Source organism: Macaca fascicularis, chromosome 14 (assembly GCF_037993035.2).
Source record: "Macaca fascicularis isolate 582-1 chromosome 14, T2T-MFA8v1.1".
Taxonomy (NCBI): Eukaryota; Metazoa; Chordata; class Mammalia; order Primates; family Cercopithecidae; genus Macaca; species Macaca fascicularis.
In genome coordinates this window covers 77,781,368-77,798,011 of record NC_088388.1, presented here as the reverse complement: position 1 = coordinate 77,798,011, position 16,644 = coordinate 77,781,368, and the positions used below count along the sequence as shown (strand labels likewise).

General features: G+C 41.7%; 1 protein-coding gene across 18 annotated transcripts in view; it reads left to right on the top strand.

The window, feature by feature from the left end:
- TENM4 (teneurin transmembrane protein 4) overlaps positions 1-16,644 on the top strand; it is a 791,957-nt gene that overhangs the window by 567,899 nt on the left and 207,414 nt on the right. For 17 of the 18 annotated variants that reach the window (XM_065528783.1, XM_074014900.1, XM_065528781.1 and 14 more), the window contains 2 exons: positions 8,463-8,633; positions 15,408-15,622. In XM_065528783.1, coding sequence (XP_065384855.1) covers positions 8,463-8,633; positions 15,408-15,622 — 386 coding nt within the window. The remainder of the gene's footprint in view (positions 1-8,462; positions 8,634-15,407; positions 15,623-16,644) is intronic. The other variant, XM_065528780.1, reaches the window with a different exon arrangement.

The following is a 16,644-nucleotide window of genomic DNA, read 5'->3' as shown; positions in this document are numbered from 1 at the left end:
GGGCTGCTTGATGGCCTGACATGGCCTGTGCTGTGGGTTCATTCCCCTTACCTTAGACCCAAGGAGATGGTTCCCTTCACCTGGGAAGCAGTGCCTGATGGAAGAACAAGCAATGAGGATGGCCGTCCTGCTCTGGACACGATTTTCTGTTGTGATTAATGTAATAACAGGGTCACTTCGTGGGAAGAGTTTTGAACTAGAAGTCTGAAGAACTGGGCTTAGCTCATTCCCAGGCCCTGACACAAAGGCACTAATCAAGCCTGAGTTTCTTCATCTGTGCAGTGAGTGGGTTGGTAGGTACCTGGGACCTGAGATGTCAGTCATAGCAATGTCCCCTAACACCAGAACAAAAACTCAGGCTTCTCACTCCCCAGCTCCTGATATGGCCTTACTTCATTTTTTAGTGAAAACCTTGATACACAATGAAGATGATGTTGATGCCAACAGAGAGCTCCCATCCAGTAATTCATGCCAGTAAATACCAAGCACAATGAGGAGCTCGTAAAGCACATCACTTCTTTTAATCTCCACAACTCTCAAAGCTAGGTATTATTATCACCATCTTATAGATGGGGAAACAGAGGCTCAAAAGAGTAAAGTTGTCATGTAACTAACTGTTCACATCAGAACCAGAGAAGGAACACAGGTCTCTCTGGCTCCAGAGGCTGTGCTCACAACCACTGCCCTTCACTGCCATTTTCTTGACTTGGGAACCAGCACAATGTGGGGAGTCTGGCAGGGAGAGGTCAGATAACTGGGCTGAGGTTAGTCCAAAGGTTGGTGGGGGGTGGCCAACTCCTAAATTAGTTATATACAGAAGAGGTCTTAGTAGAGCCCACCAGGGGAAAGGTGCCCAGAAAACACAGCTTTCTTATTCTATTACTGCAATAATAGCAGTTTATTCTGTACAAATTAGGTTTCAGTTCCAGTTCCCCTACAATTTGCCTTGTCACCAGTTTTCAGTGCCCTCCAGTTAAGGTGACATTCCTCCTCTGTATTGGTGGTGGGCTCACCTGTTCCCGGCCTCCGTGGCTGACTGCACCTGATCCTCTGGCTCGGGACCAACTCCACCATGATATACAGAAACATTGAGCAGCGCCCGTGAATCCTTGCTGAAAGGCCTCCTTCCCTATAACTTTTCGTGGCACAGACAAATGATTAACTGTGCCAGAATCCATTCTCCAGAAAACACTTAATTTGGGAGTGAGACACAGTAGCCCTGATTATTGCCGTCAAGTTTATCCAGAGACAGGAGGAAAAGCAGTATATTTACTTGATTAAAAATTACCCCCACATGGTCACCAGTGGGATCCTGTCAGGCTGTTTTATAGCAATTATGCTTTTAAAAGATGTTTCATCTATTGGACAGATATCTCTGGTTCCCATCCCCAAAGTCTATCAGCTAATGGGAGCAGGTGAGGGCCCTCAATTTAAAGAAATTGACAACTAGCATGGAAGGGAACTAATGGGGAACATATAGAAAGAAAAAAAAGGCGATGTCACAGAGCTGGCTTAAAGTTTTCAGTAGATATAGAAATTAGGGAAATCAGCATAGCAAAATGACAGTGATGATACAACTGCCATTTACTGAGCTCCTGGTATGTACCAGGCATAGTTCCAAGCAAATTACATTATCTCATTCAATCCTTTGAGGTAGATATTATCAGCTTCATTTTACAAGTGAGGAAACTGAGATTCAGACAGGCTAAGTACTTTGCCCAAAGTCACAAAACCAGTAACTCAACGAGCTCTGAGTGCTTTTATAGAAAGACCCAAACGCAGACTGACTGTGCCTGTGACAAGTTGCTTACTGGCATCTACATGGTTTTTGTTTGTGGGCATCAGTCGCTAGTCAGGCAGCAAGGATATGAAAGGATGGGGGCCCATGCTTTGTCCCTGAGAAAAAAGCCTTTTAACAAACTGTCTCAAAAGAGCAAATCTGGCTATGCTGTCAGCGAAAGCTTTGCCTTAAAATCTTTTTAAAAATTGTAATGTAGTTTTCAGGCATTGTAACTCATCACCAGTGTGATGTGCCAGGAGGGGAACCTGGGCTTTGGAACCAGTCAGATCTGTTTTAAGATCTGGGTTCAAATTTGGCCTTAGTACTTCCTATCTTTGTGTCTTTGGGCCAGCTGAGGAGCCTTTCCTAGCCTCCAGTTTCTTCATTTGTCAAACGAGTTTCTCAAGATTCATGTAAAGATTGAATGAGAGAGCATATGTAATTCCCGATGTATGGGGTCAGACACAAGGCAAAAGCTCAAAGTCAGGACCCCTCCCCCATGCTGTATCATCTTTCTCTTCTACCTATTGCTTCTGAAACTAAGTTGTAGAGCTTCTTTTTTAACACTGATGCACTGAAATGAGTTTGGAAACTAGGAAATAATCCTGCTACTGTAATTCAAATCCTGATGTCATTTTTATGTATTTCTTTACAAACTGTTTTTCATATGCATACATGGTTTTGCAGAGATGCAGTCAGGAAACACATGCAATTTTGTGCCCTGCCTTTTCTTTTCCTTAACATTGTATCTTAAGCATTTTCCTGCATTGCTGTTTATCATAGTTATTTTTTGTAATGATTGCCTTCTATTCCATGCTGTACCTGTACAGTAAGATAGCTAAGTCGTTCTCCTATTTTTAGACATCGAGTTTGCTTCCAATTTTTTTATGTTATCCTGCCATGTACATCTTATGTATACAGTTTCTTGGTTTGGAACTTTTAAATGTGGTGGCTTTGTAGCAGAACCAGGAAGATAACCTAGGGAATGAAAACCTGTCGTTTCTGTTGTTATTATTTTATCTTTTTAGCTTTCCCCCCATTAGAGGACCATAAGTCAAAGAACCCCAGTGACTTTTATTTCATAGAAATAGTCATTAAAAAAAAAAAAAGAAAGAAAAAACCTGAGCAGTAATATGAAACAGAAAAGTGGGAAGCTGCGTGGTTGGGTTGGTTCCCACTGCCTTTTGAAACCAAAAATGCCACTCGAATCAACAGTTCCTTGTGGTTATAAAGGTGTCTAGTCACTCCCTGGAGCTGCTAATGTACAGATGCAAGTGGGTTCGTGCATTCCATTTTTGGAAGGGAAGTGTGCGTTGTGACAGCAGAAACTCTCCTGTACTGATATTGGTGACTCCTGCGTAATGACTTTGTTAATTGCCTCCTGCTGGCCAGGTGCTGGGGGAGCCTTCAATGTCTGAACATCTATGGAGCCTTTCTTTAAAATGTCAGGATAGAGCTTGCACTTTCTGAGCCATCTCTCATGTCTCTCTGGGCAGGAAAAGGCAACGGGGAAAATGTCAGCCCTGGGTTGAGATTGACCAGAGCCAAGAGAATCAGAACTTCCCCCACCTTGGCTCTTGGCTTTTAGAAATCATTAACATTTCAGCGTGGGTGATCTTGTGAACCAGCTACCTTTCCACAGTTTCTGAACTCCTTAGCATCTTTTCACCTTTTCGTTGAATTACAAACTAGTCTAACGAGAAAACCAGTATCAAGTTGCTTATCTAGGTCACTTTGAGTGTACTTGAGGAAGGTTTTGCACAAGAGTTATAAATACACACTGCAGAGTATCATATAGATAATCCTGTGATGTAACACAGATGATGTGTAGTTACCATTCATTCTTCAGGGAACATGGAATACAGTGATTATAATTTATATTGTTTCAGTGGCCTGGTCTATCCTTAGCAGGCTGGGGAGAACCATGTATATTTTTTAGCTTTTTTTTTTTTTTTTTTTTTAAATCTATGGCTCTGTCTTCCAAATCATTTGGATAACATGCATTCGGCTGCTATACACAGCTTTAAATGGGGATTGCTGTGGGCCAGGGAATATTTGTCATCACTATCAGCTCCCCCCCAAATATTTATTTCAGATTTTATTTGCTGCTGGCTTTATGCTGCCCATATTTTATCTTCTATTTAAAATAAAATATGTAAAAGAAGAAGCTTGGTTTGGGAGCACAGGATCCTGAGTTTTAAACTTGCCTCAAATTTCTACCAGCTCTGTGGTCTCGGGTAACTTTCTTTACTTCTCTGAGTAAATCAGAATATATCACTACAGCTCTATTTCTATTCTACTTCCATTCTCCAATAATGTTTTTTCAACCTAGTTTTATATGAGGATGAAACTGAATAATATAAATAAAGCACTTGGCATGTAGTGTCATTCAAATAATACTAATTTTTGTGTTATGATTTTGATTATTACAAAGGATAAAGAAGAGTGGCCGCTCAATCATATGTATTTCATGGGCTGACTCTGACTGAGAATGTGCTGTGCCCTTTGGAAAGGGGAGAGCAGAGCAAACTACTTCTCTCCCTTCCTCTCCCCGCTCCCATAACCCAGGACTATAGAATTAACCACCCGCCTAACAATACAGTAAAAGAATGAAAGGGTCACTAGCATAACTTATATTTAAAACCTTGGATCACAGATTAAATATCCCCTTTATTTTGGCTTTAAGATGACTTTGCTCCATTCTCACTCATTTGTGGGAGCTAAAAATCAAAACAATTGAATTCATGGAGATAGAGAATAGAAGGATGGTTACCAGAGGTTTGGAAGGCTAGTGGGAGGTTTGGAGAGAGGTGGCATGGTTAACGGTTACCAAAAAAAAATAGAATGAATAAAGAACTGTGCTACTTGATAGCACAACAGGGTGACTATAGTCAATAATAATTAAACTATACATTTTTAAATACCTAAAAGTATAATTGGATTGGTTGTAACACAAAAGATAAATGCTGGAGGGAGGGGATGGATACGCCATTTTCCATCACGTGATTATCATGCATTGCAAGCGTGTTATCAAAATATCTCATGTATCCCGTAAGTATATATACCTTCTATGTGCCCACAAAAATTAAAAATTTTTTAAAAAGATGACATTACTGGTTGAACTTCATGTCTCTGAATCTCTGCTTCATCCTGCTCCTTACTTTCCAGGTAGCCATTTCTCACCCCAACCTCGGTGACCCTGGGTTTCCTTCCCTACTCACCAGCCTCTGAAGTTAGTTTTGGATGGTTAAATCTCCTGAGAGATTCAGTCTAATTTGGAGTTGAATACAGAGCTTTGCTTTCCCAGATAGTTTTGGCCACGGAAACAACTGGCCAGCCTCACAGCTGTGTTGGCCTCTGTGATTGCCAGGGGGACACAGTGGAGAGGAAGGGGTGCCGACACCCGCCCCCGCCCCGTGTCTCCCCGACCCTCATAGCTGTGGACTGTCCTGCCCTCATTAACTTCCCTGGGACCCCAGGCCTGTTGATCGTTTTCACCTGCAACACTTTTTTCCCTGGCTTATTCCCACCCCTACCCCCAACGTATCTTTTTTTTTTTTAAAGCAAGGACTTATTTGCATCTTGTTAAATATAAAAGAAAGCTGTGACAATAAAAATGTTTCTCTTCACAAAGCTGTGAGAGTTCTATTCATTCTGGGATTAGTTAATTCTCATGACCTTTTAACAAGACAGCACTATTGCACACTTAGATGAGATAATTGATTCTAATGGGGAAAGAAGCACTGCTCACTTAGCTGCATATATCTGATTTGTCTGTAGCTCAAACAATTTCTCCATTACCTTTGGAGTTGCTAATATATAGATTAAGTAAGAAGGTAAACAGAATTTTGAGCTAATGCAGCCTTGGAAATAGCAGAATATTCACTGCTTCCAGGCAGGTTAACTGTTAAAGTATTATTGTCACCTACATAGGAGGTAGAGGAGAGCGGTGCAAAGCACCTCACCTGGTACTTGGTACCAAAAAAGGTGCTCAATAAATGTCAGTGACTATTGTCATTATCATTATAAGCAGTACAAATGCAATGAATAGTTATCACATATAGTTATCACACATTTGTACAGTTTGCAAAGCATTTTACCACGTATTACCTCATTAGATACAACAGTGTTTTGAAGCTTTCTATATTCATTGCTCAGATGAGAAGACTGCAGCTAGGCAGTGGCAGCTGAGATTCAAAACTAGTTTCTTTCCTCTGGTCCCACACACCTTCTCCTGCACCACAGTAACCAAAGAAAAAGCAAAGTGTGGGATCTCGTTGCTTTCACCCGAGCATGGCCTCCTGGCTGAAGCAGACTTGTGTGTGTTCCCCATGGCTTGTGTTCAGACTAGAAGTCAGACAGGTATGCTGTGCTCCAGTCCCCTCGATAGATTTTTTGTGTGTCTTGACGGCAGTCACACAGCCCCTCAAAACCACCATCAGTGATACCTTCATACACTGGGGCCAGGTAACAGAGTTTCCTCTCTATCTCACAGGATCCTGTGTTACTGCCTAAAAAGAGACTTGAAAGCCTTGGAGGCTGATGCACAAAAGGGGGATGTCTTTGTAACACCCACCCTGCTAGGTACACCAAGCGAGAGGTGGCCTAGCTAAGTGGGCAAGCCTGGGCCTTGACGCCAAGAAGACTGACGGTGCATGTTTTCAGGATAGGAACAGTTTGGGATTCTAGTCTAGACTCTGCCACCTGTTAGGCATTTAACCTTGTGTTTGTTAATTAGTCTTGTTGTGCCTTAGTTTCTCCATCCATAAAATGGGGCTATTAATACCTCGTAGGATTATTGTGAGAGTTAAAGGAATTATTGCTTGTAATGCTCTCAGCCTAATGCCTGGCATATCATTAAATACTCAATAAATGATAGTTTTATGACTATCATAATTTTAATTAACCTTCTGAGCCTTAATATGCACCTCTGTAAATTCGATCTGGTGAGGTTGCCATGAGGATTAATATATATATACAAGTTCCCCCCACATACTGCCTGTCACGCAGTAAATACAATTACTATGGGCCTTCATCTCTCTGAAGGTCCTTCCCTGTGTTCTTCTAGCCCCGCTAGCGGGTCAGGCACCCCCCTCCTCTACGCCTTCTGGTCCTGCTGAAGAGAATTTGTTATTTGTCTGTCTTCCCTACTTGACTGTGAGCTCATTGAAGCAGGGGCTCTCTGATCCCATTCTGGCTGTCCAGAGTCTGCCATGGAGTGGGCTTTCAGACAGTGTTCACCAAGCAAAGGAGTGAATGCTACATCCAGGGTGCTGTGAGGGTCCAGGGACTTGAATGCTTACTTCGGTGTATGGGGAATTCAGGTGGGCATCAGAAGAGGTGAACCTGGACCACTGACAAAGCCCAAGCCTGGAATCCTAAAATGGGATTTCAGCAGATATTTTGTGCTAGATCACATTTTTGGAGATGAGCTTCCTAGCCTTCTCAAGCATGTATATCTCAAGTGACAATGTTCATTCTCTGACGCCTTATGGTCTCTTTCTAGATTGTTGTACAAGACTTTTTAGCAGTTACTACCTTGGAAAATACATTTCAAACAGAAATATATGCACATGGCACAAAATGAAAATGTGCAAAAGGTATACAGTGAAAAGCAAGTTTCCCTCCTACCCCCGATCCATAGTATCTCTATCCTTCATAGGACACAGCTACTGTTACCAGTCTTTCATATTCTACCAGAAATACTTCCTACATTTCCAGGAATTTTTAAACCCAAAGGTAGTATATCAAAAACACTTCTGCATGTTATACTTTCCTTTCCACAAAAATATATAAAGAACCTCTTTATTCTTTTTAATGGTTGCATCCAATATTGTTGTGTGGATTTTACTTACTTTTCTTGCCCCTTATCAGTGGACTGGTTTCTAATATTTTGCTATAATAAATTATGCTGCAGTGAATAACCTTGTATGTACATCATTTAGTACATGTTTAAGTATATCTGGAGAAGAAATTTCTAGAATTGGAAGCTTTATGTCCCAGGATAAAGGGTATGTGTATTTTAATGTCACTAGCTTTTATCAAATTGCCCTCCATAGACTTTGTACATCATATTCTCACACCAGTAAAGTATGGGAATGCTTGCTTTCCATTCTCTGCCAATACAGTATATTTTCAACCTTTTTTATCTTTGCCAAACCATATGTGAAAAATAGTATTTCAGAGTCTAACTTACATTTCTTTTACTATGAATAATGCCAAGAGTCTTTTCATATGATTATGAGCTATTTGTATTTCTTATCCTGTAAACTGTTCATATCCAATGCCTATTTTCCTACTGAGTTGTTGGACTTTGCTTATTATTTGTACAAGTTATTTTTGTGTTAAGGAAATTAACATTGTCATACCAATTGCAGTTTTTCCCCCAGATTGTTATTTATCTTTTGAAGCAAAGACCGAGACCTCCTGAGACTCCCTGATCCTGCCTACTCCCAGTTCCACCAGACTGTGAGCCCCTTGAGGGCAGGGTTTGAACCTTGATCCTCTCTGACCCCAGTCTCCTTTGCAGGGCTGGCACTACAAGAGCTCCCTTTTGGGGGCTACTTGTTGAACTGAACTGAATGTCTGTGTTCCCCCACCCTGCCCACCTTTCCCTTATGGCTTGGGAGTCCCGTTTCTGCCTCCAGCAGAAAAAGATGACTTTTCTCATTGCTCACCACAGCCATGCACCTGTTTGGCCTAAACTGGCACCTGCAGCCGATGGAGGGGCAGATGTATGAGATCACGGAGGACACAGCCAGCAGTTGGCCTGTGCCAACCGACGTCTCCCTGTACCCCTCAGGGGGCACTGGCTTAGAGACCCCTGACAGGAAAGGCAAAGGAACCGCAGAAGGTAGGGTTGCTGCGTTGTCCGTGTCGTGAGTCCTCTGTGTCTGCCTCTGAGCTGAGGAGCCCTCCATCACACGTGTGCGTCCTGTGCCTGGCTCACAGCTCCATGCTCTGGTGCTTCCTCCATCCTTCCGCACTCCACGCCAGCTGCCAAGCTGCCAGCCCACCTGTGTCTTCATTGCAGTTCCTTGTCACTGAGAGCTCATGGGGGGCTCATGCAGGGCTCATGGTGCTCAGCAGAATCCCATCCCATGCCTTGAGGGAAGCATTAGGGGCTTCACACTGCTGGGGTGGCCATCTTTGTGTGGGGTGAGAGGAGCTCTTCTGGGCAAACCTCATGGGACAGATGGGCATCTGTGGGAGCAGGGTATGGGGAGGCAGGTAGATAGGGTGTTGTAATGGAAAGATTCTTGAACTCTTGTGGTTTAATAGAAACACCAGTTCAAGTGGTCTGGCATTTACTAACTCTGTGACCTTGAGCAAGTCACTTATTTGCCTGAGCTTTGGTTTCCTCATCCACAATGATAACAATAATCGTTAGTGTTCGTACAGCATGTTTGTTTTAAAACTTTTTGTCAAAAGCATTTCACATTTAATTCCCACAGAGATCCTATGAGATAAGTATAATTATTTTATAATTATTCTACATGTAAAAACTAGAATTGGTACGAAGGATTGCACTAATTAAGTGACTTGGCCAGAGTCACACAGCCAGTAAATGGTAGAGTCTGGGATATGAGCCCAGGTCTGTGACTCCAGGGCTCTTGCTATCTCCATAAGCTTCCCCGCTTGACTTATCCCAAGGTTACAAGACCCTGAAGGAGATGTGGATGTGAAATTCTATTGTACAATGAGACATGGATATTTCCTATCAATGATAGAAATGGTGGTGGCATTGGGTTTGCTGTTCTTGAATGGGATATCCATAGGCCCATGTTCTGAATGTCCTAGAAATATTTCTAACATGCCATGGACACTGTTAGCCAAGAGTGGCACAGACTCACAAAAATTGGCACCCAGAAAGATGTCTGAGCTAATAACTCAGCCTGGTTGTCATTCTGGGCAGTGTGGCGTTCCCTTCTCCTGCACCTGCTATGGCCTGCTTTCTCTCCCTGTGACCCTTCAGTCAGCACATTGACAATAGCTGCCTCTAACCTTCACTGCTTACATCTTCTTTTCTCTCAGTTGACTTTTTGGTCATAGCATCTGAGCCTCTCTGCCCTTGCAAGGATCAGTTTGTTTAACACGGTGGCATATACTTAGTCAGAATATCTACTCATGACCTCTGAAATGAGGATCCTGAGGGCCAAAGTCAACTCTTGGCTTCTGGTCATCTTTAAGGGAAGTGGGAACTGGAATCATTTCCACACAGAGCCCCTGCCCACTATTTTGAGGGACAAAGCCAGTCCTCTCATTTGCAAAGATGTTAAGTCTTAAAATGCTAAATAATGTACACTTTCTTTGCCTCTTAATAGGATATGGAGGGAGGAATCATGAATGGGACCATGGGAAGAGCTCTGGGTTAGAAGTCAGAAGCCCTGAGTTCAAGTGCAGCTGCAGCCACTGACCTGTGGTATCGCCTTAAGCAAATCCCTTGAACACACTTTCTGAGAGTCCTTTTCCTCCTCTTCAAAAGGAGAATATTGAGCTAGATTCTCTCTAAGGTGCATTCTAATTTGTAAGGTCTACATATGAAAATGGTAACAGAATCATGTAAGTAACCAGATGGCTCTTCAGAATGTGTCACATTGGCCCTGTCCATGGTCCTGCCTGTTGGCTAGTGGTGCCCATGTCAGCGTCTAGTGTCAGATGCCATGGGTTAATACCATAACGTGAAGACTGTCTTTAGATTAGCATGTACAAATGTAGATTTAAAATATGCTTAACCCTCAAGGAACTGGTAAAGGATCTCATTTGGCAAGATGTATTTTCTTCCTTCTATGATCTCTATCAGACATTGTTTAAACAGGAGTCGGATCTATCTGAAATCTCTCGCTCTAATGAAATTAGTCTGTGGGTTGTTTAGGTTTTGTTTTGTTTTTGCAAGGAACAGGAGGTGCAGATAAGAGATAAAATAAAATTGCACCAGATTATTGGTTTATTTTAATTGGAGTATTTTTGCTTAAAGGGATTATCTGTCATTACTGATGCAAATGGAAATCCTGTTTGCAAACCCCTCCAATGCAGCACTGTGCTGTAGAGTGGTCAGCATCAGAAGCAATCACTGTGACAAAAATACATCAGACTGGAAACCAGAGGACAAAGCTTCCTGTAGTTTATGTGAGACCACAATGTTCTTCATTTCTTTTGCCCTGGTCAAACCAATGTCTACTCAGTTTATGTTTTTCATTGTGATGTTAAAAATGCATTTCCCTAGATAATCTCAATGGGGAAAGTCTTTAACTCTGATGTGAGCAATTGTTTCTCATCCTTTCTGTGGGTATTCGAGAAAACAGCTGATTCCACAATTAAGATTAGAGTCTCTGCTTCACAATGATGGAGAAAGCAATGTGGTGTGATAAAAAAGGGGTAAATGGGCCTTGGAGCCAGACAATATAGGATGTTAATCCTGACCCTGCTTTATATTGACTCTATTAACTCATGACACTTACTGCATCTCCCTTGACCTTCCTCATCTGTAGAACAAGGATAACAACATCTATCCATTCAAAGCCTAATGTTGAAGTGGCGTTCAACAAATATTAGTTCTCTTCTTCTTATCCACTCAAATCCCAAGCCATTCCATATTAGTTATTAAAATCCTAGAAGTCCAGACTAATTAACATTCTCTCCCTGCCACAGATTCTGCAAAGGTTTGAGGTATTTTTGAATATTTTTTAAGAATATGTTTCTTATTTATATGAATTTAATATATGATAATCCAAGAATTGTTAATGTTCATCATGTGTTTAAGAATAATATGAAACTGCAGTTCATACTATATTTTCCAAATGACTGTAACCATTCCAGGGTTGTGATGGGACAGAAACCAAATACAGCAGCTTTTCGAACTAAAGCCACAAGAACTTGTGTTATGCATTCATGCGGAAGGGAAAAAACACATTGAATAAACAAGCATTTCTGATGGTTGAATTGGTGGGCTTGAGATAGCATTTTCTTCTTTCTGCAGTGAAATAAAAATTGCCCATGAGTTTGAACCATGCAAATTGCTGTGCGCAGGCTCAGCTGGGCTCTCCAAAATGGAACAGCTTATTTTGATAACCAAATAAATTTCAAGCAGTTGCTAAGGAAACTAAAGAATTCTTCATGCAAGTTATTGCATTGAAAAGAACCAAAAAGGTGGAGGGAGGGAAAGAACATTAGTTGATTAGGAATTTAGAACCCATATAGATATATCTCAGTTCAATAAAGTAAAGGCTGTGATTGGGAAGTGCATGAAATTTCAGTTCTTCCATATCTTGCTTTTTGACTGAGCTATCCAATCATTTTAGCAATTCATTAAGAAATTTCTTTTATAGACATGATTGCATGTTTGCACAGCATTGCTATAGGAAGCCTGAATCTATCTAGCTTTACAAAGCAAAGGACTGGACTATTACAAGTAAAATCTGCCTTGTGAAGCCTTATCTCGCTGTAGGGAGCCCTAATTGTGACCTAAGCTTTTTGCAGTGTCTGTTAAGTCCCTGGGGACACCCAGTGTCCTTCTCATGAATGCCTTGAGACCCTGACTATTGCCTTTTAACTTTTGGACCTGTTCGTAGGTTCCTGATTCATACCAATGATCTTCTAATACCCTAGGATGCCAGGAAGTTTTTTAATGGGCCTTGGATCTACCTGGTCAAGCTCTGATATTTAGCCTGCTGGGGCTGTGAATCCTATTGGACTCTTGCTCTTTAAGAAGGTCAATGCACCCCACCACCATTGAGAAAGTCTTTGTAGTGTTTTAGTTAACCATTCATCAATTTGATCCCTTCAGAAGCTATATTTTAATAAATAAAGAGGGATCCCAAAATGGTTTCTTAAGGCTTCTGAGCCTCCATATACAGATATTAATATTGCTCTGAGAATTAACTGAACTGATACACATGAAGGTACCTGTCACCGTGCTTGGAGCTCATCAAGTGGAAGCCAATATCACTAGTAATACTACCACCTCTACCTTTATTGCTGTTTCCACCATTAAAATCTATTACTATTTTTATCTTCCAGAATGTAGGTAGGGATAAGAAGAATTGTATATACAAGGCTTTTTGCCTCCAATTGCCTCCAGCCTCTCCTCTCCCTTATGATTCCATCACTGGTGGCTTTTGCTTCATGGTGGAGGATATTTTATATCCTAGTGCTCACAGCTTGGTGCTCAGAATTAAGGACAGAAAGTGTAAGGCAATACAGATTTTTAACAAGCAAGACAGAAGGAAGGAATTTCACTTTCCCAATCCTCAGCCCAGCCCATCTCATGACTCTTTCCCCTCAGGTAAAGGTGATCAGCAGGCTGTTAGCTTTTCCCCCTCAGCAGCTCCCAGCCTGTCCCTGTGGTGGGATTTGGAGACCTCTGGTGACCAGAGGCCCTCAAGGTCCTGTTGGAGGATATGCCCTAGAGTGGAGTTCACTGTTTTTATTTCAGCATATACACACTCAAGACAATTCCTCCCTCCCATCCAGCTCACCTAGGTGAAATACTAAAGTGCCAGAAAAGTCCCCTTTTGTCACCTCCTCTGGGGTAAGAGCCAACTTACTTATGCCTGAGGCCTGCAGACCTCTGACTTATAAGGCTGCAAAACCTAGCTGACACAGTCACTGTCTCCTAAAAATACGCTCATTGAGGGAGAAAATGAACTGTGCAGGGTTCTCCGGTAGCATGCTAAAATGGGGGAGCAGTTTTCCATTATGTATTTTCAGACATGGGAATTATTTGAATTCAGACAATTTTCAAATCCCATCAGGTCAGACTCCCACCTACTCACAAAGGAAACGCATCCTTGGAATTAGCAGTGTTGCGCTTATTTCTTTTCAGTTTCTAGGAGGAAAAAGCTCAGAAGGCATCTGCTTTGTTTCATTCTCCCTCTTAGTTCTGCCTCCCTAGCAAAATTAAAAGCTGATGGCAGACTATTTCCTCCTGGAATATAGAATGGCTGTGGTATTGGGAACCCAAAAATCAGATAAGAAAGAATGTAAATAATTCTCTTCCATCTCAATCAATTGTGAATTTCGGTTCTGTCTTTGAACTTTGTGAATCACAGCATGGTGGTTTGTGTATCTGTATTTTTCAAGGTAAAAGTCTGAAGCACATTCCTTCCACAAAGGAATTAAAAAGCAAACTCCTTCCCATGCTAATGACAGAATACCAGTGGTACTTTTATTGATAGTGCGCATTTTAACTTTTTTGTTGGCATATTTTTAATTAAAATAACATTTAACAGTTTGAAGCTAAAAACCTGATGTTTCTGCCTAGGAGTTTATAAGGGAATGATAACATATGGAGAAGTTTAACATTTAAATTGAATTTTATTATTTAAAACAGTAAAATATTTTATGACTACAACAATGCCCTGCCAGACTTCATTTCAGCATCAAATGTGCTTTGTAAGGAGTCTTACGAAGCTAGGGGGAAAGAAAGACATTTTAATTTCCTATTCCCCAAATGCTGTTTACAAAAAGTTCCAAAGTGTGTTTTCTTTACAAATGAATTCTTGTTCTCTGAAGTGTCTCTTCGAACATCTCTAACATCACAAAGAAATCCTTGGAACCAGGATACCCAGGAAGTCCTTCATAACAACAAATAAAATACAGCCTGTTGACTTGATGCTGGTCTTTCAGTGTGCTAAGGGTGGTCTTCCTAACATCCCTAGAGTCTCTCCTCTTCCTTCTCAACTCTTCAGGGGGCTGATGTCTGGCAGGAAGTTAGGGTTTGTATTTTTCACCTATGAGTGTGTTTAATTACTAAATAGAGGGAATTTGATAAGCTGCTTTCCTTCCTTGCATTTGTGGTGCCCCCAGAGAGCTGTCACCCTCCTGATTGATATAGAAATGGCCAAGAGACTTTACTCATGGCACCCTGCATGGATGCTGGGCACAGGGTTGCGAGCCTGGGTGGAATTTCCAAGTATCGCATAGGCTTGGTGTGTGAACTTGGGAAATTCCCTCAGCTTGACCCATTTTAGCACAAAAATGATATTTACCCTCATCCAAAGACAAAGGAACATTTTGCAGAAATATTTCCTCTTTTCAGAAGTATCTTTTCCTCATCTTCCCCAGCCCCTAACCCTGCCCTAAGCACAACCCCCATCCATATATCTTAGCCTCAGAATTTGGCTTCCAATATGTACATAAATTAGTGAGCTTTTTAAATACCTTACTCCACCAAGTCATGCTTCCCACTGCTGGGGAATCATTCTGACTTGGAAAATTAATAACACTTCATTCCCCTATCCTTTCTATTTTACCATGCACCCCTTAACACACCAAATCACAGAGCTATTCTCATGTGACCACAAATGATTATTTTTAGGATCAAAATATATCTTAACAAGCTGTGGAATTATGCAGTAAACAGATGGCCCTTGGGGAGGACCCATACTGCTTTGGAAGAGTGCGTATTTTTAGCAGAATCATTTGAGCATCGCTGGGGGGAAAGAAAGTTCTGGACCTTTTTCCTCCTCCATGTGGGGAGGGCCAGGGCGGGGAGGAAGCTGACAGCAGAACATTGTAGAGAAGGGTGTGAGGCTAAGGAGAGTCCCGGTGTTCAGATGCCCTGCTTTCTCGTTTCCCATGTGGCTAACTGAGATGTCTTTGTCTTCCCTTCCCTGTGTCTTGATAGGAAAGCCCAGTAGTTTCTTTCCAGAGGACAGTTTCATAGATTCTGGAGAAATTGATGTGGGGAGGCGAGCTTCCCAGAAGATTCCTCCTGGCACTTTCTGGAGATCTCAAGTGTTCATAGACCATCCTGTGCATCTGAAATTCAATGTGTCTCTGGGAAAGGCAGCCCTGGTTGGCATTTATGGCAGAAAAGGCCTCCCTCCTTCACATACACAGGTAACCAGAACCCCACATACCCTGTTGATCTGCATGGGCTCCTACCTCAAATCTTTTTTTTTTTTTTTTTTTTTTTTGTTATTATTATTATACTTTAAGTTCTAGGGTACATGTGCATAACGTGCAGGTTTGTTACATATGTATACTTGTGCCGTGTTGCTGTGCTGCACCCATCAACTCGTCAGCACCCAACTACTCGTCATTTACATCAGGTATAACTCCCAGTGCAATCCCTCCCCCCTCCCCCCTCCCCATAATAGGCCCCGGTGTGTGATGTCCCCCTTCCCGAGTCCAAGTGATCTCATTGTTCAGTTCCCACCTATGAGTGAGAACATGCGGTGTTTGGTTTTCTGTTCTTGTGATAGTTTGCTAAGAATGATGGTTTCCAGCTGCATCCATGTCCCTACAAAGGACACAAACTCATCCTTTTTTATGGCTGCATAGTATTCCATGGTGTATATGTGCCACATTTTCTTAATCCAGTCTGTCACTGATGGACATTTGGGTTGATTCCAAGTCTTTGCTATTGTGAATAGTGCCGCAATGAACATACGTGTGCATGTGTCTTTATAGCAGCATGATTTATAATCCTTTGGGTATATACCCAGTAATGGGATGGCTGGGTCATATGGTACATCTAGTTGTAGATCCTTGAGGAATCGCCATACTGTTTTCCATAATGGTTGAACTAGTTTACAATCCCACCAACAGTGTAAAAGTGTTCCTATTTCTCCACATCCTCTCCAGCACCTGTTGTTTCCTGACTTTTTAATGATTGCCATTCTAACTGGTGTGAGATGGTATCTCATTGTGGTTTTGATTTGCATTTCTCTGATGGCCAGTGATGATGAGCATTTTTTCATGTGTCTGTTGGCTGTATGAATGTCTTCTTTTGAGAAATCTCTGTTCATATCCTTTGCCCACTTTTTGATGGGGTTGTTTGTTTTTCTCTTGTAAATTTGTTTGAGTTCTTTGTAGGTTCTGGATATTAGCCCTTTGTCAGATGAGTAGATTGCAAAAAT